We start from the raw sequence: 24,142 nt of genomic DNA, 5'->3' as shown, positions 1-24,142 counted from the left end.
TTCATGATGGTAACAATTGTGTGCATTATCAGTAATATTAAAATTAGGAAGTTAGAAAGTAGATTTCATCCTCGAGTAAATTGCATTTTTTGCAGATTATCTTCCATTTCTATTTCAAGTTTATGACTTCAGAGTCCGAGTTGAGATTGATATAATCTTGTAAAAGACTGCACGTTCTGAGTTTGAACTCTGATCTGTTAATGTCATTGATCCATTTGGGTGTGATAATGTTCTTTCAGTTCAACAAGGTCATTAATGAAGATATTGAAGGGCTGAGATGACAGCCTTGTTTTACTATTTGTCTGTCACCGAATTTAACATGCTCTCAAATATGTTTTAAACTCTTCTAGTAATTCCATCTCGCCAGACTGTCAATGAAGCAGCAATTAAGTTTTTGTGTTTTTTGATATTTTTAGTAACTTGAACGTAATCGCAGTCTTTTCCTCCCTCGTTCATGTCTGGTATCGATGAAAGCTTTCAGCAGGTGATGTGTTACTACATTGAACACTTTCATAATGAATACATTGCATGTCTTCCACTCATAACAAACACAATGTATTACATGCTTCATTATAGTAAACAATTCACTTGAGCTAACTGTATACCTCCAAAAAAGTTTATGGGATTACAGAATACCAGCAAAAATGCAGCTTGTGTTCTTTTAATCTACACAAGTCAACAATGCTATCACACAAAAGAAAATCCTCCTCAACAGATTAACAACATATCAATCTCTCAAACAGTGTTTTATTGATGTACATGTATGACCACAGATAAATTTAGAACATTGCGATGCCTCCAACACTTATCTACATCACTTGATGTAAATAAATTAGGATAAAAAATAACCATGATTGTCAAACTTTTTCACTACCAGAATTTCTCACCCCAATTATTCTGCACTTTTTTCTTGTATTCTTCAATCTTTCTGGAATTGAACCCTAATTTTGAGGTCAACAGAACAAATTTGAGTAAATTTTTAGTTTTTACTCAAAAAATTTGGCTATTTTTGTCCCAATTTTCTAAAAAAAATTGCAGACATAAACAAGACTATTTTGTGATTCTATGATGAAAAGAGGAAACTGGTGGTGAGAAGGCTAAACCTAGTCACAAGCAATTCTCAGTACCTCAAATGTGAACACTTGCGTCTATGGAACAATGTTTTGCACATTGCATCACAGAAAGGGTTGACACATTTGCATAAAACAATCAAAGAACTGACTGGTGTTCTGATCAGGTATCAACTTCTCAGAGGCTGTCTATCGTGTACACTCTGAAACAAAACTATATTTAAATAAACACTTTGAAAATGAATTGCCATAATCTGAACTAATATATAAAAAAACATACTGATGCTGAATAAAAAAAAATCCTGCAAAAATAATTGTTTATGACTAAATAGTACCCAGTTTGAATTACCAACATTTTTGACATGTTTTGGGATTTAATATATTGGTCAATCAATTTTCCCATACATTCTTATGAGTTGATGTGTTCCAGTTACATGTAAAAATAGATACAAGTTTGAATAGAGATGACACATTTAATATCAAAAAGATGTTGAAAAAACACAGAATGGCAGACATGACTACTACATACTTCTATGATGGCTGGGCTAATTACTCATTGCATTTTCATTTTGCTATTCTACACAAAATATCATGCACTGCGTGTGATTAGCAATGCAGAACACAAAATGCGACAACCCCAGAAATTTGAAAGTTACATGGTTACTGCTGAATCAAACAGACAAGCTACATTCAATGATGCCTTGGCTGACTTTTGGCATAATCACATTCTTGAAACAGTAGATACTGACAAATTGTAGAAGAACTTTACATAAATTTAACTGAAGCAATAGTTTCATAGTACATGTGAACAAACAAATTTAATAATATGGTCTTTTTAAAATTTATCTGGATGAGTGTTCATCTCTTCGATGAGCCTTTTCTCCACTAATGGTAGCAGCATCTGATCTGTTGGTAGATTATAACTGACAAATACTTGCTTTCTTGTCTTTTTAGCTGAAAAGTAAAATGAAATTTTAAATTTATAAATTTTTTAAATGAAATTCATGAAAGCATAAACATTTTTATGGAAATACAGTAGCCCCTTGCCAAGTCGCGCGTGTCAAGCAAAAAACGCAACTTACCAAAGTATCTTGTGAAAGAGGAGTTTGTATGAAAAAATAGCACATATACATACATACATGGATTTATTTATAGTATTTTTTTTTTTTTATTGAAACACGTCACAGCATCCATGTCCTTAGGATTCAACTCATTGCAGCGAGCTTTATAGAGTTTTAAGAAAGAGGGCCGGCCAAGAACTATGTAAAGTCGCGACTTCATACCTCATCCGGCAAAACACATAATTGTTTGGAGCCATCCACTACGCGTGACTTACTGAGGCACGACTTAGCGAGGAGTCACTGTATATACGGCTTTATTAACATCCAAAGAATACACTTTCACTAGCTTTATAGAAGCCATTTGGCAACAACCAATAATCACAAGTCTCTGCACAAGTTTTGCTTATACGCTTATAGAACGATGTGTAAAATCGATCATCAGTTTTCATTCAAATTAAAATATTGAACAGTGAATTGCTCAAAAATTAAACATTGTCTACCTCCATAACGTGTGTGCATGCCTTCATGTGATTCAATATGCAAAATTTGTTACCAGACCCTAGTACAACTTGTCCATAATTCATTTTTACTAGTCATACGACTTGTTCATGAGATTTATAGACAGTCCCACGGGCAATTTTAGGCAAATGAGAGAAAATGTACGCGTAACAAAAATACACAAAGAATAGACCATTTTGCATTCAGTGCAAAATCCCCAGCTTTCGAACGTAAAAACAGGACAAAATTATATTTTGGGTATTTTCATGCTTAATAATGTGCAATACACATTTGCTGATAGTATTTTGATGAAGTGAAGATATTTCAACAACATATTACACTTGGATGTTCAAACCACGTCATTCACAAATTACCAATCTCATTAAAATCTGATGTACCGGTAGGTACAGAATCAATTTATTTTTTTATTTTTATGTATATAGTTATTTTTGAATATTTTTTTCTGTTTTACTTCTGTTATTAATTGTTTTTTATATCAGTCATAGTCAAAGCAACATATAAACAAAAATTGGAGCCATTCTGGTATGTGCAACAAAAAAACAAATACGTACCTAGTTTTTGTGATAAAACTGTAGAGGGCGTATCAGAGGCTTCACCAAGTAAACTTGCACTTGAAGGTATTTGATCCTGTAACAGAAGAATTCAGAAATTTTGATTGATATAATGTTTAGACGGTGTTGATTAAAAGTGGCAATAGCTGTGACTTTTAACAGCTTTCTGTTTAAATATAACCACATAAAGATGAATAAATCGTACCAAAATATTGTTTTAGAGACGACTGAATGGGAAAGTTACCCAACATAAGGCTAATGTCACATAAAATATGATGTGAAAATTAAGAGTAGAGTAGAGTAGATGCCATTTCATCAAAATCGCTTATGCGATAGGGAAACATAGAATATTATTAAGCATGATGCACACTATCATGGTAAATAACACTCAAGATGGTGACTTATTCAACATTTCACCCTGGGGTCACAGTAAGTGGTGTTCTTGTACCATAATATTTTTCACTGGACAAAACAGAATTTCAATACATGGTGCCCTCTGGAGATCTAAACACAATCCCACAGCCATTTTTGTATTCACTTGCATGCAATTTATTGTACAGCGTTGTTATAAATAGCGTATATGCTATGCTTTCAAGTGTTCACAAATTGGTACGATTCACACAGGTAATTTTTCCATTGTCCCCTGGGAAGAGAAGAACACTTATTTTTCCTAACTAAACATTGAACAGCACACATTAAAGAAACAAGGGATTTGTTTTTCATATTTTCAAATTCATTTAATACTGCCCCCTAAATCTGTGAACACGTAGTGATATGTCATGTCATGTTATGAATGTATATGATGAATGCACGTAAATTAATGATACAAATTAATTTGCTTTCCAGCTGTTAAGGTGCTGTTTAGGTGTGCATATAAAGAACGCCCAATATCTTACTTCAATGTGGATTTGCAAAAACAAAGCAGCTTTTAACTTTCTCACCCAAATTTGTCTTCACTTTTTTGGAAATGAACCTTAATTTTAAAAGCCAATAGACAAAATTTAAGTAAATTTTTAGTTTTTACTCAAAAACAAATTTTTTGTTGTCTTCTGATCTTCTGATGGAAAGTGCAGACTATTTTGTGAATTTCTGATAAAAAGATGGAACAGTCAGTGAAAAAGGTTAAAAGTCTCACTTAATAACCATCTGCATGCCAAAATTGTTGTGAAACATTTTGCTCATAATTTCATTGTTAATTTTGGACCAAAAAAGATGTAATTTGCAGTAAAATAGAACACAATAGAGTCAACAAAATTAGCATATGATAAATATATAACCAGCTTTGAGTGATACAAAACAGAAAATATCTTCTGATCACTCATGATTATAATATTGCATAATATTTAACTTTTTCATCACAAATTCACAACATATTCCTGTTGATAGTCTGCACTTTCCTTCAGAAGATTGGGACAACAAATAGCCAAATTTTTTGTGGAAAAGCTGAAAATTTACTCAGATTTTGTCTGTTAGCTCCAAAATTTAGGGCTTATTTCTAGAAATATTGAACATTATAAGAAAAAAGTGCAGAAACATTTGGGCGAGAAAGTCTGGTGGTAAAAAGGTTAAATAAATATTGACGCCACTTGAAAACAATGCCATGAATCACCCACATCCTCATATTGGATGAGGAGTCTATTGGAAAATATTGTACAAGGCGAACCCAACCAAATTATCACATCGAGAACCTTCTTCCAATTCTATAAAACGCTGTGGGCAATTCATTATTGTCGGTATAATTCACAGCCATCAAAATTAAACAAATTTAGTCAAAGTTGGGTTTTTTGTTGAAATGAATTCACTTGTGAATAGAGGTTTACTTTGTGATAACTTATAGCTGTGACGTAGTAGAAACCTCTAATTCTGATAGCAGTGATTTAAAATCTGTATCTAGTATTTATTTTCTAACCTTTTCACCACAAGTTCCCTCTTTTCACCACAAAATTGTCCTGTTTATAGTCTCTGCATTTCCTTCAGAAGTTTGGGACAAAAATAGCTAAATTTGTTTGAGTAAAACTGAAAATTGACTCAAATTACATCTGTTGGCTTTAAAAATTAGGGTTCATTTCCAGAAATAGAGAAAAAATTGCAGGAAATTTTTGGCGAGAAAGTCTGGTGGTGAAAAGGATATGTCAGACTATTCAGGTGGTGTCAGGTTTCTGTTTGGATTTGAACATCATGACTGCTGACTTTTTATCTCCAAATCAAAAAATATCAACTGTAACAATTCAGCAACATAATAGTCTCAACCATTCAACATTTGTCACATTTAACAAAAAAAATGAATTAATTTTTCCACATTTTAAAAAAATTTTTGTTCCAGATCCGAATCTTATGATGAATTATATCCAAAATTCAGAAAGAAATGACTGAAAAATTCATAAAATTCATTAAAATGTTTCTTCTGAATTTTTGCACTCAATGGATTAACAATCTGCTATGTTGATGTAGCACAATATGGTGCTATATTATTTTAATATGTATTTATGTATAAAGGTCATCTTATTCAACATATCCTGTGAGTCAATGCAGCTCACACATGTTTGAAATGACTGTACTGAATTATTAAGTGCAATGTTTTTTAAAGGTGACAAAAGTCGACTTCAGCATTCCAGGGTTGACATATTCATGTTACAAAAGTATTACAGTTAATATTTTGTAATGTTCAGGTAATGGAAACGTGACACTACCCATGTAACACTTGTCTAGTTCTAAAAATTAAATAAATATCAAACTAGCGTACGTTTCACTCAGGACAATTTTACCATGGAAACCAAGCAAAAATACTCTAAAATTCTTCTCATATTTCATTGTTCTGTCAACATCATTTTACAAACATTCTTGCAAGAATTCTAAGTATTATGATTTTTGAGTTGTTTTTTCACAGTGCAAAAAATCATAAAATTCAAAAACCAACAAAATATCTCTATGGCTAAACAAATATACAACAAATAATTAATAATTATATTACATCACAAAAACCAACAAATATTTAAATTAGGAACAACATTAATGTGGTACATTAACGACTAGGCTGGTAATTAATTATTGCCCAAGGCAATCAGAATTGGCAATCAGTCTGATAAGTTGCTATAATTAGACATGGCACAGACACACGACTTCCGACAGCCATATGTCTACACGAATCAAATATTATTTCTAACACGTCATAAATTCATCATGCTTCGTACAAATTGAAGACACATATCAATGACCGCCATTGTTTGCATTCTTCAAAATATTCACTCCGACAATTGGCAGGATGTTTTGCTATTGAGTATTAAGTGTAAATAAAGAAATATGGGGAATCTCAACAGCAAAAAATATTATATAATATTAATAATACAAAAATGCAAGATATATTCCTGGGAGGAATGATTACACTTTGATATAAAGCCTAAAATATTTTTTTTTGTAATTCCTTTCCATGAACAGAGTTTCTTTTTAATTTTAACAGCGAGAATAATTAATGACAAACGTAACCTCTTAGAAATTTGATAAATGTGCCCATTTATTGATTTTAATTACCAGTAGACATTGCAGTTTATTTTTGCAATAGAAGACATATTTTATTGAACCAAAATACAAAAGTGTGCTGTGATTTTGCCAAGGCGTGTGCAAAATAATTATTTAATCTAATGTGGACAGAAAACATAACTATCCATTAGAATCAATAGGTAATTTTCCCGTCCACTATGAGATCTTATGTGAAAAGTTCGGACTGAACGTCTGCCATGAAAAATCAATGATTTGATTTTGAACTTCATTTTGTTTTCTAGTTCAATGTGAAGATGCTGATCTTTCACAGAGAAGTATGGTACTGAGATTTACTTCATCAAATCTGTCCATCATCAAATTTTGTACAGCACATTAATAAGCGTGGAAATTGTATGTGCAGTTTTTCATGCATAACACAGGATCTCACAGTAAACAGAAAATGGTTTTGTTGATCAAAATAAAAAAAAACATTGAACAAGTTCAACATTGTCCCCCTTCCACTATCCAGGAAATTAGTTTACAACAAAATGGTAGCCAAGTCTGCTATATTTGATCAGATCAAACAAAGCCAAGAATTTTTTTTGAAAAAAATGCAATCAAATTTTAAATATAAACACATAGACCATATAAAACATGGTGTGTGGGTGATGTGATAAAAAATGTCATGCATGCAGTCAATATTTTATTATATATATTCATCTTTGTAACAATGTATATAATTTATCAATAAAAGTTATCATTATGTATACCTTGTATAAGAAAATTATTGGTATTTGGTATTAACACACGTACAAAGGCACAAATGTTTACAACATTAATCATCTAGCACAAATGTTTTCATTTTTATCAAAGAATTTAATTTATTATGACTCTGCCAGTGAAAATAATGGAATCAAACCTCCAGTCTATCAGACACTGGACAACAGTGTTTTAAAAAAATTGTCATCATTTAATGTTCCGTACTGCTCAGAGAAGAATACCACAATGCAATGCTTTTATCTGATATTCTGGACATCCCTGACAAAACACTGTCAGAAGCATATCAACTTCTAGCATAGGTCAGTCTGGTAGTTACAAAGCGTGACTTCTATTATAGCTCAATCTAGCAGTACTGTGAGTGAGGTGACCTCCACCAAAGGTTAGTTGGTAAACTGTGAGAAAGTGACCCCAACCGTAGGTCAATCTGTTGTCGGAAAATAGCAGCCACACATCAATGCATCTGCTACCATTGTGGGATTCTGTTGCTGAATAAAAATTGTTTTTCACATACTTTTTTGGCAGTATCAACTAAACAAAATCTTCTGAATAAGTATTATGACTCAAAAGAAAATATGAAATTGTTTTGGAGGGTGGTACATAATTCAAATATTATATGCCTTATTTATTAAGTTGCTTCCCACATATGTCTAGGCTTAGTGATTTCTATTTGTATAGGCATTTTACATGACCCCTAAAGGTCACACATCCTGGCATTTTCTGGGGGTTTTGTTCTTCTAGCATTAATTTTCCATTATTATACATCTGTCACGGTAACACCATAAGTTACAGCGTGTCGTAATTTCACGGTATTTTAAAGAGTATTTTCATCTTACCATATTAGGAAATGCGAATTCCAGATATGGAATGATTATGCGCGTAAGGGTCCTCTAATAATAAAAACAAACATGGCAGTCCCCAGGGTTTGAACGGACTCTATACAAAGAAGTTCGCTCAATCTGTTCTAAACTTTTTGTATTACGGCATTCCCATGATGTATCCTTGGGAGAAAAACATGTATAATAATATATAATGAAGATAGTACAGCAGAAGTATTACCCTGCGCAATATACTGTGAATAATAAATATTTCACAAATTGCAAAATAAAAAAGCAACACTTGTCTAGTTTTTTGACGCATTTGTATTTTAGATTGTGCTTAACCTTTTCACCACCAGTTCCCTCTTTTCATCACAAATTCATAAAATAGTTCCATTCATAGTCTGCACTTTCCATAGTCTGCGACAAAAATAGCGACTTTTTTGGGGTAAAAACTAAAAATTGACTCATTTGCTCCAAAATTAGGGTTCATTTATAGAAATATTGAAAAATATAAGAAAGGTTTGTGTCATCATTTGGTCTTGATACATTCATTTGTGATCAGTTACCAAAAAAATGAATGATCGATTGACAAGTTTACTTTTGTTTTCTGCACATCAACAGTTTCACTTTAATAGTGAAAAGATGTTTTGATTTGTTATTTGACACCTTGGAAAACAGATTATTGGACCATGCCCACTGTCGGCGGCGGTGCCTTTAGTCATGACAATTTGAGCCTTATGAGCTTTAAAGAATCTATTACGAAAATAAATTACTTTGTCTGAAATATCTTTGTAACCATGAAGCATGAAAATTGAACCAATTTGAATTATCAGGTGTCAAGTACAGACTCACAAGATTGAATATCAAAATACCAGTAGCAACAAATATACTGTGATATAGTACACATGCGAGTTCCTCACATGCATAATCAGCATATAATAGTATTAAACCAGCTAAGGGGTCATCCATTAGAAATCATGGGTGGTGTCTGGAAAAGTGTTACCAGTGCATTTTTTAGCATTGTCTTATTTGTACAAACTTTTATTTTTCTTGAATGGGCCAACATTTTCCCTGCAAGCTTTGTATGTAATTATTTTTTAAACAAATCTTCCCGTCCAAACGGTCGACCCCTAAACTGTGCTCCTACATATTACATAAGGGTCAACAATTTTTAAATCGTGACTGGAAGAGTGTGACCAGTGCATTTTTTTTCACGTAGTTTTATCTGTACATTTTTATTTATCTTGATTTTGCTAGCATTTTCCCTGCAACACCAACAATTTGTGTTCAACAAATCTTTCGGCCACCTCCTATGAATTGAAATGGTCGACCCCCTTAAGTACATCGAGTTCGTTTACTCACGTATGGAGTCGTCATAGATACAGCAAGACTTGACATATTTGCAGATCTGTCGCCGATCCAGACGAGGAAGCTTTCGTTCAATTTCAATACATGGAAATGTATGGAATGCTCCATAAGTCGATCAGAGAAGTTGTACACTGACAGCATGCAGTCAGATGGCTCTGTGACAACACTTTGTTTGGCTTCAGTGCTCATCTTCGAATATTAATTGTTAATCGGGTTTTATTTGCATCAAGCTGAAAACTTCTTGAATAAACGTTAAAAATGCGGATGGAATTCTATTATCTGCATTACGTGATAATACACTATCTCGTCGACGAGGAACTACACATTATAATCGGAAAACACATGTTACAGAAAGTTGCCATCTTAGTTCACGCTGAACCCCTAGGCACACCGTTATTTCGTACACTTTGACAGATTATATCAAGCAAAACTGGATGTAATAGATTGTTTTTCTCCATGAAGCAACATATTATTATCATAGGACATGTATATTAAATTTCATGTTGAAATAACACCAACTGCCAGATACATGTATTATGATTTAAAGGCAACATCATAATAAACATATGACAATATCGGTTAAATTTAAGGAACTTAGGGGTGTCATCAATGACGTCATTGGTATTTTACAAATTAAAACAAACCCTCTTATGTTTCTAAATGTTGGCTACAGGAAATATAAACTATGAAAAAATACACCAAAGGATGTACTATTTGTAAAATAGAAATTACTGTTTTAAATTGCCCCATCCTCTAATGAATCGCGATGACATCATCGCCCATGATCACTTGGCACAATACGCCTAAACCACTGTGCTGGTGCCTTGGTGGGTGTGGTAATATGATGAATGTTTGTGATTGTAAGCTGAGAAATAGGTGCTGAAAACATTTCGTATCAATTTATTCATAATTTTATCGCTATTCACAATAAACAGAATCGTGTTATTCATGTTGTATTTTAGACGACAACGTATACGACATACAGTGTCTCCCCCATATAGAATGGTATAGCCTGCACAGATTACCATATATAGACAACAGGCGGATGAACATTAGACAGGGTATTACTCGTCTAAGTACTGCGGTTCGTTCAGGGAGGCACGCATCACCATAGTGTTTGACTTGGTCAAAGCGATATAAAATCTCGCGAAAATTTTAGAAGTTCACTGACAATATTTGTAAAAATGCGTGAAATTGTGCACATCCAAGCTGGTCAGTGTGGAAACCAAATTGGCGCTAAGGTGAGTGATAAATACTTGCAGACTACAAATCTGTCACACCACTTCCTCAGTTCTTATTTAAATTAAATGACGAAATAATATTGTGCACTACGTACATGATGTGCAAAAACATTGCCACGTAAAACTTGTTGAACAAGATGTTAAATTTAAAACAACTTTTCGTCTCCCCAGGTTTTCATAAATTGACTGTTCATACGTAATGATTTTTTTCTTAACTGAACTTTCCACTTCTGACATATGATATATCGCCCACACTATCAGATTTTCTTTCCACTGTCTTAATCATAGTATAAAGTGTACGCATCGTTTGATTCAGAAACTTATTCACAAAAACACGAACGTCTGGTTAAAAAATATTTATTTCTCCGCTGAAAATTACCCAAAATATCTTAATTTGAAAATAACTACATTCACTAAGGCCTGGAAACCATTTTGCATGTCGCAACTTTTTTTTCAAAAATCAATTTTGAAAAGAAAAGTACTTTACTTACTAAGTATTTCAGTTCCAATTCAAAAAATTTAAAAAACGTATTCGTACAGCGATTTTGAAAAACAAATTGACCGGTAGAAACTTTCTTATTTCCAGTCCTAAGCCAACTTCGTTATGTCTAGTGAGTTCACAATAATGAATAATACCAGTGACTGTTCAGTCAATAATTTAAGTGCCATTTTATTCTTGTTATCTAGCAGCCTTGCTCCATGCAATTTTCCTAAAACACAGATCACTTGCGTGAAGGAATTGTAGCTCTATTGACCTAAGTAACAGGGCAAAAGTCAATTGTGCCATAGATACATGTAGTAAGCATTTCTAGGATCTATCATTGTACAGAAACAAGTGCAACCCAATCTTGGTATTCATGATGTGATGTTATCATGGAAAAACTTCAAATCATTGGCCATAAATAAATAAAACACTTTGAGTGACTCGTAAAATACACATTAACTACACAAGCTGATTTGAACAAATGTGACACTCAGTGGCGCCCTGATAGTTGCAGATTTGTATAAAGTTAGCTTTGTTTTGTTTTGTTTTGTTTTTGTTATTTTTCGGGTTTATTTTCCCTTTTACAAAGAAACAAAGTATAACAAGATGCGGGATTCACTCCTGTGTACATGTGACAGGTTATAGAGATGTTTTTGCCTGCATTTCACTAATCATTGCAAATTCAATCAAATCACTATACATAACAAATATGGTCAGAAATATACAATGTAAAAATACAATTGTAATCTTCTGTAATTTTATTCTATTTACTCAAATCAAATGGTTTTGAATTTTGTTACATATGTCTTATGTCTGGGAGGCTGTCACCTAAAAAAAAACATTGAATGAAAGGTTATACATCAATAATAATCAAGGGAAAAGTATGAGTGTTTGTCCAGATGGATATGGTATTCAGAGTTAATTTTTTCCTTTTTTTTAGTTTTGGGAAGTAATTTCTGATGAGCATGGTGTTGACCCAACTGGTACCTACCATGGTGATTCAGACTTACAGCTGGAAAGGATCAATGTATACTACAATGAAGCCACTGGTATGTATTTATTTCTTATGCAGATAGCATGCTGTTGTATCACATCCTGTCTTAACACTAGGTTATTCACCTTTGATATTTTATCCCAAACCACATATTATATATTAAAAGAGTCTATTTTTGTGAAAACAGTGAAGCTAAACAAATTAAAATGGCAGACTAATTATTCCTGTAAATATTAAAGGAGACATTCTGTATAGTAAATACTAGTCAAGATGAATAGTGCCTTAGCCTCTATTTTAGAGCAAAAACCATGGTTGAAATAATTTGAATTTTGAAAAAAGAATTACTGAAGGATGGTTAAAAGGCTTAGTGGTAACAGCTGAATTTAGAAAAACTGGTGTGATGATGATGAAAGAAATATAAATTATTCTAATTTTGCTGATACATTCATGTCTGCTGGCATATAATTATATTATGCTTTCACCAAACCAATGTAAATACTATATAGTAAGTGTGTTATATGAATTTTATTTTGTTTTAATATTGATTTGGTTTATTATCATTTTACAATATTATTGTATTAATGTGTAATAATTTAATTTGATGTACTTCCAGAGAGAAAAGTTAAAAGGCCATGATGAGCTGTGTTTGGCTAATTTGTTTGTATTTGTTAATCAAAGTAATTAAAGTTATCTTTGTGGTACAAAATAAATATAGTTAGGTTAATTGTTACTATGGCGTAAAACAATATCAGCATTGGTAAAGCGATTTTCGCAGACAGTAGAAGTAACTTCGCAATGCCTAGATGTACCATAATACCATAAATTGAGGTATCATTTTTCGAACATTTCAGGTTTTTCGTAGTCACTAATATCTATTGAAGATTACAATGTTTATTGTGATTAGCGTGAATGGGTAAACTCAGCAATGAGCTGTTAGCACTGTAAAAAATGTAAAATATTTTTTCAATGCTAAGTTTATCTTGTGAAACTAATGCATTATTTTTTGTTATCATGTAGAAATACCAACATTTTTTGACTAATTTCTCAACAGTTTGTAGAATTATGGCTATTCACTCTTCCCCAAAGAATAAATTAGAGTGACACCTGACTTATAGAGTTCACGATACTCAGCAGAAAATCTATGGTTTCCCTAAAGTTAATTAATATCTATTTTTTGTTTGAATGATAGGATATGTACACACCTGCCATGTTATGATAATCATTTATGCAGGAAACAGACATTTTGGATTTCCTGACCTGTTCCCTTTTGATTCATTGTTATATTTCCTCACAAATAAAATTTTATACAAAATAGATTTTAATAGTTTCACATGATTCAAAACACAATTCAAAGTTGAACTATTTTCAGAAAATGATTGAACAACATTTAATTTGTGAAACAACAAACATTATTATCATGGTGGTGTTACTGGTGCATGTCATTATGGTTAGCGATTTTATTCATTTTTTTGTTTTTAGAAACGCATTGTTTTATTTGTTTGTTCAATGACATTACGACTAATTTGGTGAAAAACTATTCCTGGACAAGTGTCACTTTTACTGAATAAGGTGCCATTTGAAGTAACACCACATTTTTAGTCCTCGTTCGAACATAGTCCGAAAACGGGGACTTATGTTTTGCCCTGTGTGCATCCGTGCATCCAATATCACCTGTATCTCGAACATGCATGGACCGATTAAGTTCAAACTTCACTCATACATCACACATTATGGGACATATGCACATGCATTTTTTTCATGATCTGATTAACGATAGCCAAATAGCGGCCATTTTAAGACCAAAAATGCATCAAAATCACACATTTTCACCATTCCGGACCAGGATCTCAGTTATGCATGGACGGATTTTGTTCAAATTTGGTACATACATTAAACATAATAGGACCTTGATGCACGTCATTTTTTTTTTTGGATCAAGTTCCAGTCGGCCATTTCGTTTTAAAGAATTCAGTTCTGGATCCGTATCTGAGACATGTCTGGGTTGATCAAGTTCAAACTTCACACACACATGGTACATCATGTCACAAATAGATATGTGCATTTGTTTCATGATCCGCTTAACAATAGCTGAATGATGGCCATTTTAAGGCTGAAAATGCATCAAAATCACGTATTTTCACAATTCCGGAACCTGATCTCAGTCATGCATGGATGGATTTTGTTCAGATTAAGTACAATGTGTTGTACATATGCAGGTGCATTTCGGATCAGACCACTGAAAGTGGTCTGAGATTTCGGTCATGATCTGCTTTGAATGTATATGTCACTCAAATATGAACGGAACGGGGACATGTCACTAAACTCTAAACTGGGACTATGTCATTTTTTTTAAATAAACTTTAATTTGATATCATTACAAACTCATTGCATCTTTTGAGTAATTTCTATTCATTCTGTAATTCTTGTATTGCTGCAATAAAAAAACAGTACAACCACATGATTATTTCTTCTCTGCATACATGCATAAAATGATGATGTGAATATCACGGCTGTTACCATACCATATCACAAATATAGAAATATACGTATACAACTATTTCCATACTTGACTATAACTTATCTATCGTATTAAAAATACTGTAGAATGAAAAAATTTTGCTTTTATTGTTAAAAAATGTATTTACAGTCAATACATTTTTTTTAGCTCCGCTGTCGACTTTGTCGAGCGGAGCTTATCATATGAGTGATTGTCCGTCGTCGTCGTCCGTCGTCGTCGTCCGTGTCAATGTTTTACTTTTTCGACTTCTTCTTGAAAACTACAAGCCTGAATGCTTTGATACTTGGTGTATATGTACCTTGGGTAGACCTCTCTCAGATTTGTTCATTTCATGATGATATCTTCAATTCTCTAATTTTGGTGAATATTTTTGTCATTTTAGTAAAAAGTGATATTTTCGACTTCTTGTTGAAAACCGCAAGTGCAATTGCTTTGATATTACATATATAGGTACTACATTTGGACCTCTCTCAGATTTGTTCATTTTGTAATGATATCTTTAATTCTCTAATTTTGGTGAATATTTTTGTCATTTTTGGTAAAAAGTGATATTTTCGACTTCTTGTTGAAAACCGCAAGTCCAATTGCTTTGATATTACATATATAGGTACTACATGTGGACCTCTCTCAGATTTGTTCATTTTGTAATGATATCTTTAATTCTCTAATTTTGGTGAATATTTTTGTAATTTTTGGTAAAAAGTGATATTTTCGACTTCTTGTTGAAAACCGCAAGTCCAATTGCTTTGATATTACATATATAGGTACTACATGTGGACCTCTCTCAGATTTGTTCATTTTGTAATGATATCTTTAATTCTCTAATTTCGGTGAATATTTTTGTAATTTTTGGTAAAAAGTGATATTTTCGACTTCTTGTTGAAAACCGCAAGTCCAATTGCTTTGATATTACATATATAGGTACTACATGTGGACCTCTCTCAGATTTGTTCATTTCATGATGATATCTTTAATTCTCTAATTTTGATGAATATTTTTGTAATTTTTGGTAAAAAGTGATATTTTCGACTTCTTGTTGAAAACCGCAAGTCCAATTGCTTTGATATATTATACATATAGGTACTACATGTGGACCTCTCTCAAATTTGTTCATTTTCTAATGATATCTTCTGTTCTTTAATTGCCATGTGCATTACTAACAGCGGAGCTATCTCAGCCAACAGGCTGCTTGTTTTAACAAATAGTAGTTACAAACTTGTCTGAAATCTGACACCTCAGCGTGACAAGACCGTAAAATTTATAAAACCAAATTCATGATGTTTTCCTTCTGAATGTTATACTAGTAACACAAGACTAGTGAATGAAAATGTTATGTATTTATGTGAATTCTGGTTTTGAAAAAGAGGACATATTTTATGTGGCTGTCATCTTGTTCCACATGTTTGAAGTAGCTTCAGTCGATCTGTATTCACGGCGATTTTCAATAGACTGCAAGGCTTCAACTAACCATTGAGCATGAAATGGTTTTAATTCCAAAAAACAAAAATTGACTTTGACATCGGAAATATCAGATCTCGTCAGCAGATCCCATCAGAGGTTGCAGCCGATCAGTACAACAGGCCTGAACAAACACAGTGGCGATGTTGTTGTCGTGTATTTTTTTTTTTAAATCTTCACTTTAATCAATGTGCTCTGAATATATAAAATATTGCCTGGGCTTTTTGTTTTTTGGGTAACCCCAGCTACTGGCGTGTCAATGTCACATACGGTACGAAAACAGTGTCTAAAAACCGATTCATTTTTTTCCATATTTTTTACTTGGTAAAATGGCTGCTGCGCTGAGTGTAAACTGTAGTAATAATAGCAATAATCCACGGACACGTGTGTTGGCTATTGGAAGTGTTAACACTTGTTTTAAATGTGTGAATTAGTAACAGACATTGAATAATAAATGCTATTTGTTCTTATTTGTCAAGATTCTGTTTCAAATTTATTGACAAACACATATAAATGATAGGTCAAAGTTGAAATAATTCTTCTGCTAAAAGAACACAAATAATAAAATGCGCGAATTAGACGAAATTTGCTTTCACATGAAAATTTCCTTGCGTGATAATTTCCCGTCCTACAGTATCTAACAAGTTTTATAATACACAGTGAAATTCTTAAGATTTAACTTTGATGTCATTCTCAAATGTATATTTGTTTTCATTTTTTATAAAGGTGGAAAATATGTGCCTCGTGCTATTCTAGTGGATTTGGAGCCTGGAACCATGGATTCGGTTAGATCTGGACCATTCGGCCAAATTTTCCGACCTGATAATTTTGTTTTTGGTAAGTACCAGTATTCTTTAAATCAAAGGGCATTTGTGATCGAGCTAAATGTGTCTTTTTCATACCTTAGTCAGTGCATTATATTACATTGTCTGGAGCTTTTTATAATAAGTGTCGGTATAAGATGTATTTAGTTCCCGTTTGATCGAAGTTCGAAAATTAACTTAATTCCATCAGCGTTCATCTGAAGTCATATTTCAGAACCCTGTGAACCAAATCGGTCATTCTTTGCATGTGCCTAGTACTTTTTCTGGGACATGTGCACATGTAGTGGTCTACTGATTCAATCCAAGACGACTGACTGGCAGCCATTCTGTTTTCTGAAAATGTATCTTATGCATGCTTATGTATGTCAGTTTTTATTCAAATTTGAATAGAATAGAATAATGCTTTATTACATCTTTAATGAAATCTGACATTTCAGTTTTGGTAATTGCTGTATTAAAGCTTTTTTTAAAATAAACTACATTTAAACTACATTGACATGGATTTTTCTTTTCAAATTATACATGTTAGAATACATGTCCATGACAATTGGTTTCACAAAGATGGTTGACTGCCTGAAATCCTGCTTTTTGACCATACTGCTATATCTCAGTACATGCGCCTGGACAAAGGACACTCAGTTTAGATACAAAAAATGCATGAATAGATAGCCTATTCTGTTAAATTTCTGACAATATATTTTGATTTAATTTGGAAGAGTAATTTACTCCATCTAATTTCTGTTGATACTACCGTAACCCAGTCAATTATTCACTCTCAATTACTACCGGTAATTATGATTTTAGTCCATATTACTTTATTTGCAAATATTGATCATTTTTGAATTCATGTAAAAGTATTATTTCATAAAAAATAAATAGTATTTGTTTTGACACAATTGAATTTTTACAAATTTTACAAATAATGACAGCTTTAAATTATCTTTTCTACTCTGACTGAATGTGTAATTGCACTGCATACATCTGCAATTTTTATGACATAAACAAATTTTAATCACGACCTAATTATTTTCTGCTTTTTACAGGTCAAAGTGGTGCTGGTAACAACTGGGCTAAAGGTCACTACACAGAAGGTGCTGAGTTAGTTGATTCAGTCCTTGATGTTGTCCGCAAGGAGGCAGAAAGCTGTGACTGTCTGCAGGGATTCCAACTTACACACTCCCTTGGTGGTGGTACTGGTTCTGGTATGGGCACTCTTCTCATAAGCAAGATCCGTGAAGAATACCCAGATCGCATCATGAACACATTCAGTGTTGTACCATCACCAAAAGTATCGGACACTGTTGTTGAACCATACAATGCCACCCTTTCCATTCACCAGTTGGTTGAAAATACAGATGAAACCTATTGCATTGACAATGAAGCCCTCTATGACATTTGTTTCCGGACCTTGAAACTTACAACTCCTACTTATGGTGACTTGAACCATTTGGTATCTGCAACTATGAGTGGCGTTACTACTTGTCTGCGATTCCCTGGTCAGTTGAACGCTGATCTTCGTAAATTGGCTGTCAACATGGTACCATTCCCACGTCTCCACTTCTTTATGCCTGGTTTTGCTCCATTGACCAGCCGTGGTAGCCAACAATATCGTTCCCTTACTGTGCCTGAATTAACCCAACAAATGTTTGATGCCAAGAACATGATGGCCGCCTGTGATCCACGTCATGGTCGTTATCTGACAGTGGCTGCAATCTTCCGTGGTCGTATGTCTATGAAAGAAGTTGATGAACAGATGTTGAATGTCCAGAACAAAAACAGCAGCTACTTCGTTGAGTGGATTCCCAACAACGTGAAGACTGCTGTTTGTGATATTCCACCCCGTGGTCTTAAGATGTCCGCTACCTTCATTGGTAACAGCACTGCCATCCAAGAGCTTTTCAAGCGTATCTCTGAACAGTTTACTGCTATGTTCCGTCGTAAAGCTTTCTTGCATTGGTACACTGGTGAAGGTATGGATGAGATGGAATTTACTGAAGCTGAGTCCAACATGAATGACTTGGTGTCTGAATACCAACAGTACCAGGATGCAACAGCTGAAGAGGAGGGTGAATTTGACGAGGAGGAGGAAGGAGAAGATGAGGCTGAATGAGGCACTATTTTGACCCGCATATAGTTTTGTGAATCCCAAATTTTTGTAACACAGAAATAAATGTGGAGCTATTGGGCATTAGATTATTTTATTGCATGTTATGAATGTTAGACTCTAATCTTCATGTTATCTCTAAATATTATTGCGAGTCTGGCATAAAAAATATTCTCAAAGAGTCAATAGCTGTCTCAAAATCATATGAAACCTGTCATAATGATTTAAACCTGTCAAATATAAGCAGAAATAAATTCTTTGGGAGGCTTGTGTTGCAAAACAGAGCAATTAATAATTGAATAGTATTATATTACCTTTTTTATTTTATGCTAAATCAGGTGACCTGGACCACACAAAAGTGCAGTCATCGCGAATGCATTGATTTTGTTTTTAAACTAGTACTAATTAATAATAATTTGAATCGTTTTCATTTCTAGTCTGAATACATGCTTCAAAGGAACTTTGTGTGGCACAACTTTAAATTTAAGCATGCATAATTTAGGGCCGGCCCTAAACTGAGAACTCAGTCACAGTACTCAACATAGAATATATACATGTATAAGGGGGAAAAAAATATATTGAATCCCGAAAAGTGTAATTATCCCAAAATTAGTTTGCGACAGCCATTGCCTCTTTAATAACTGCAGCACCCAAACTACAAAGGTACTTCTTTTAACCATTGATGATCGATTAACATCTGACAAATATTAAGTAAGCTTAATGTTGTCAGTGTTCAATGCATGCTATTGCACAAAGATCACAAAAGCAATAAATAAATAAATAAATAAATAAATAAATAAATAAATAAATAAATAAATAAATAAAGTAAAAAAAAATTGAATTCAAGGATTTATTTTTGGTGTATGTGTACAAGTTGTTTGGATCTGAATCACTGTCGAGTATATTGTTTCATGGTGTAGTTGTTAATGGCTGGTGTAGTTAAGTGTCATACATTTCCCGAACTGCCATACCTTTTTTTCGTGTTTTTGAATTGATAATGTGAATAAATTGTGACAAAATAGGGTGAATGTGATAATTTTGGAGACTGAGAAAGCAAAAAGTTGTTCTCTGTGGCGTAAAACAGCCTGCTTCATGATGTTCTAATCACTATTATTTTATTAAAACAAAAAAAAATATGAAATGGTTGACTGTATGCAAGTTATAACTTGACATAACATGGAGCTCTTTTTTCAGCTCTGTGAAAGAGCAGAGTTTAAATAAAAAATTTGAATGAAATACAGGTTACAAAGACCAGATTAACGTTCAAAACAGGCTTGATATATGCAATGATTTCTCTGCAGGTTACATTTTTTTTTATCACTTTTTTAGATAATAGAAAGTACATCGTGGGATGCACATCGCACCTTCATGCTACGGTGAAAGTGTTATAATACTGCCAAAGTGTCACTGGTAGCATAGTGGTTGTTGAATCAGACTCGTGATCGGTAGACCCAAGTTCAAATCCTACCTTAGGCTGAACATCAAAAGCGTCGACCCCTACCCTGGGTTAGTGTGCCAGACTCAATGAGAAGGTCAATTCTACTGGCTGAGATTCATTCACTAATGAATGCGACTTTGGGGGAACCTTGGTTAAGGTCCGCAGGTGCTTGTGTTTGACCGAGCCTGGTTGACACCAGGATAGCACATTAAAATTCCATTTGATAGGGAGATGGCCACACAGCCCTGTCATGTAGTCCCAAACATGAATATGACTTCTGTGGCAAAATGCACTATGTGTCAGCACTTGCTATTTGCACTTACAAAAAAAAAAAAGTCAGGAGAGACAACAGTGACATTCAATGTCCGGAACTGTCGCCTGGCACAAAAAAATAAATAAAAATACACTATCCACTAAAATACAACCTTTTTAAATTCAATATCCTTATATTACCTGTAAGAACAGTTTATTGCAAAAATTCTAGGTACATACCGGTATTTTACATTCATGAGTAGGCTTCTACTTTGAAATGGCAATGGCAAGTGAGCAGCAGGGAGTTTTATGACTGACAATAAAATGTGGCACCAGTAATCAAAATTTATGTACTCTTTGTTTGCATTGAGCACCTTCCTCTTATATTTTTTTATACTTCTGCCTTAAAGTCGCTTCCTTTTAAAGCAGGGGAGTCATCACCTGCACATGTGTCAGATGGCCATAGCATGTCATTGTTTACAAAAAAAAGGTTACCCATGAACCTTTGCATTTTTAGCGTGTGTTGTCGCTTGAACTCAATTCGCACACATGCGCAGGCAGACAATATTTGTTGCCAATGTGCCAAGCAAATTTAGACCTAGGTTACCTAGTACTTGAGCATGATCTGGACGCGTGTAGCCGGGAATTAACAGCCACTGGTGGCGCTGTATACAATCAAAACCTATTTAGGCTTGTCAACACTCGCGCCAGCTAACAGTGTAAAGAGCGAAGACACTGATTAAATTCAGTGACCAGTTTAGTATGTGTACAGTCTTCAAATAACCACAATAGACAGAGAGAGGGTTAAGACTGAATATACGTGATTCCGTCGTTTCATAATACAAATGCTGTCTATTAATGATTCTATTAAAATAATATGAGATACATGTATGTCAGTAGTTTAAGTTGGACTATAGGGACGACCATGAGGGCGCTGTTCATAATCGGATGCGATGATGTCATACGAACAGCGCCCTCATGGTCGTCCCTATAGTCCAGCTTTAGCATAAATAATGACGTCACAATGGGAATTCGTGCATAAATTAGCATAAATGAGGAGCAATGCCTTAAAGGGGATCATTTGAATGAGGATGACGTCACAATGGGATATTGTGAATACATTTGCATACATAAAATAGATGTGAATACGAGGTCGTGTCGAGGTCATCGTGAATACATTTGCATAAATTACCATCATTTTTTTTAATTATTTTTTAATTATTTTTAATTATTTTTAATTATTTTTAATTATTTTTTAATTGGACAGGCGTGGACGAAAGATTTTTCAGAATGTTTCGTAGAGGGCGCTCACACACACACACACACACACGTTAATAAATACACGTCATTTTGAAAACTAATGGAGTTTATTGCACAAAAGAAGTAAACAAGAATGAAATATTGACATGGAGTATATATTTATGACATGGTTGAGTATTTTTTTAACGTCACAAAAAAACATACGATGTGAGTAAGGAAAATAGTTGCGTAGTGTATAAATGTTTAGCGTGATTAAATATTTCTTTGTTAACACCTCGAAAAATACGTAGATACATGTAAATGTGCGGCGTGGTTAAATTTATTTTTAATGCCACAAAAAATACGAGTACATAAACGATTCGATTAAAACACAGAAACGAGAAAAGCCAATAATAGTAAACATTGATCAATAAAAAATAATTCATTCTATATATACATATGTTGTTTATTTTTACATTTCTTACTTCCTTTCAATGAGTCAAGCAGTCTGTACACTTTTTTTTTTATTCCATCACTATAATCAGAATCGCTCATCTGTCGTACAAGAAAGAGAGAGAAAGAGAGGATAATATTAAAAACCGATAGTTATATAAAGAAAGTATAAGTTATGTGTTGAAAATTTAATAGTATGAATTATCCCGTAAAACTGCGGTCATCAATCCGCTAAAATGCAAAGTATGCAAAATCGGTTGATCGACGTACAGTTTGTTTTTCAAAAAATGGCGGACTACGCTACTATGAGTTAAAATGTATAATTACCTGATCGTTTCACAGAATAACTTTTGACATACATAATCATCACACGGAATGAGTTTACGGTGTAACGTAGCGATTTTCGTTTCCCCCCCCCCCCCGACGAAGAAAATATGTCCTCGCTTCTTGCCAAAGATTCAAAGGCGGTAGACCAAGTTTGACCTTCCGTGAAAAGTTCATCTCATGGACACTACGAGTCATACAGGACGTATTGGCAACACATGGCTTGAAAGTATTTGATGATTGTAGATCCACGTACGAGAAATCTTATAAATTCCATGACATGACTACCGTACGAGTCATAATAGTCTTCGTGGTAAGGGTATTTCAGACAGAAAGTGGCCCAACGCGTTCCACTCGCGAATATCAACGGTGTTTGATATAAGCGATGTGTATCATTCCGAAGCACACTTGTGAATGCCAGTCTGAACTCAATCACAAGATTAAATGTAAGGCGTGTCTAGTCCTAAGTGTTCCCAACGTGAAATAGACCTCCCACGTAGATGATAAACAACAGATGTTGGTATATTTATGTTATCTAAAACATGAACACTCACAAACAGCCTGAGGGATATCGAGTTTCAAGTTGAAAGCGTGAATTTCGACCTGCGTGTATGGGATACTGATAACATGACTCGACATTCTGTTGACCCCGACACTATCAGTCAATTCACTGACTTAAACCACAGTCACTCTACTAGGACGGTTAGGAAGCGCCGCGTCATTCTATTGTACCCACCCTTGTCTCCATAAACATTGAAACAAGAGAGGTGTTAACGAGTTAAGAAGTCATTAGCATTAAACAGGCGACGGAAAACACGCGATAAATCATGAGACAGTGCGAGAGTTGCGTCATTTTCCCCCACAAAGCATTGCAATACATGGCACTTTGACCTTTCAACGAAGAGCAGTCTCAAATGCGGAAATGAACATGCTTTGTATATACACGTTTTTCGCGAGAAAATCTTGCTGTCTTGTATGGCATTCTGAAATTATAAATAGTTAATAGAATACTATATTAGTGAATTTCCCCCAAAAGTCGCCCCTGTCTCGACTGAATCAAAACATGTTGAACGGGATTTGTATCAGTCGTCAAATAAAGCGAATGGAGGGATATGAAAGCACGACAATCAAAAATCTCTTTTGTCCAATTACCTCCTATGAAAACTATG

General features: G+C 33.8%; 2 protein-coding genes and 1 long non-coding RNA gene across 4 annotated transcripts; 1 reads left to right on the top strand and 2 right to left on the bottom strand.

Moving 5' to 3' along the window:
- Nucleotides 1-727: 727 nt before the first annotated feature.
- Nucleotides 728-10,434, bottom strand: LOC100378296 (proteasome assembly chaperone 4-like). Of its 2 annotated transcripts, none has more exons than XM_085500094.1 (3): nucleotides 10,377-10,434; nucleotides 3,202-3,277; nucleotides 728-2,024 (listed from the first exon to the last, which is right to left on the bottom strand). In XM_085500094.1, the coding sequence occupies exons 1-3, from the start codon at nucleotides 10,392-10,394 to the stop codon at nucleotides 1,906-1,908; spliced, it is 213 nt and encodes a 70-aa protein (XP_085356220.1). In that variant the 5' UTR covers nucleotides 10,395-10,434; the 3' UTR covers nucleotides 728-1,905. The 2 variants fall into 2 exon arrangements, with proteins under 2 accessions (XP_085356220.1, XP_002741269.2); XM_002741223.4 differs by lacking the exon at nucleotides 10,377-10,434 and adding an exon at nucleotides 9,639-10,028.
- Nucleotides 10,435-10,715: 281 nt separating this feature from the next.
- LOC100378447 (tubulin beta chain) lies at nucleotides 10,716-19,349 on the top strand. Its single transcript, XM_002741224.4, has 4 exons — nucleotides 10,716-10,885; nucleotides 12,310-12,418; nucleotides 17,066-17,176; nucleotides 18,207-19,349. The coding sequence occupies exons 1-4, from the start codon at nucleotides 10,829-10,831 to the stop codon at nucleotides 19,271-19,273; spliced, it is 1,344 nt and encodes a 447-aa protein (XP_002741270.1). The 5' UTR covers nucleotides 10,716-10,828; the 3' UTR covers nucleotides 19,274-19,349.
- Nucleotides 19,350-22,641: 3,292 nt separating this feature from the next.
- Nucleotides 22,642-23,793, bottom strand: LOC146741811 (uncharacterized). Its single transcript, XR_014929783.1, has 2 exons — nucleotides 22,977-23,793; nucleotides 22,642-22,751 (listed from the first exon to the last, which is right to left on the bottom strand). It is a non-coding gene; the product is annotated as an uncharacterized LOC146741811 (long non-coding RNA).
- Nucleotides 23,794-24,142: the final 349 nt, after the last annotated feature.

Source organism: Saccoglossus kowalevskii, chromosome 6 (genome assembly GCF_978046115.1).
Source record: "Saccoglossus kowalevskii chromosome 6, keSacKowa6.1, whole genome shotgun sequence".
In the NCBI taxonomy this organism is placed as follows: Eukaryota; Metazoa; Hemichordata; class Enteropneusta; family Harrimaniidae; genus Saccoglossus; species Saccoglossus kowalevskii.
The sequence above is the reverse complement of the archived record's forward strand: the minus strand, read 5'-3'. Positions and strand labels throughout refer to the sequence as shown.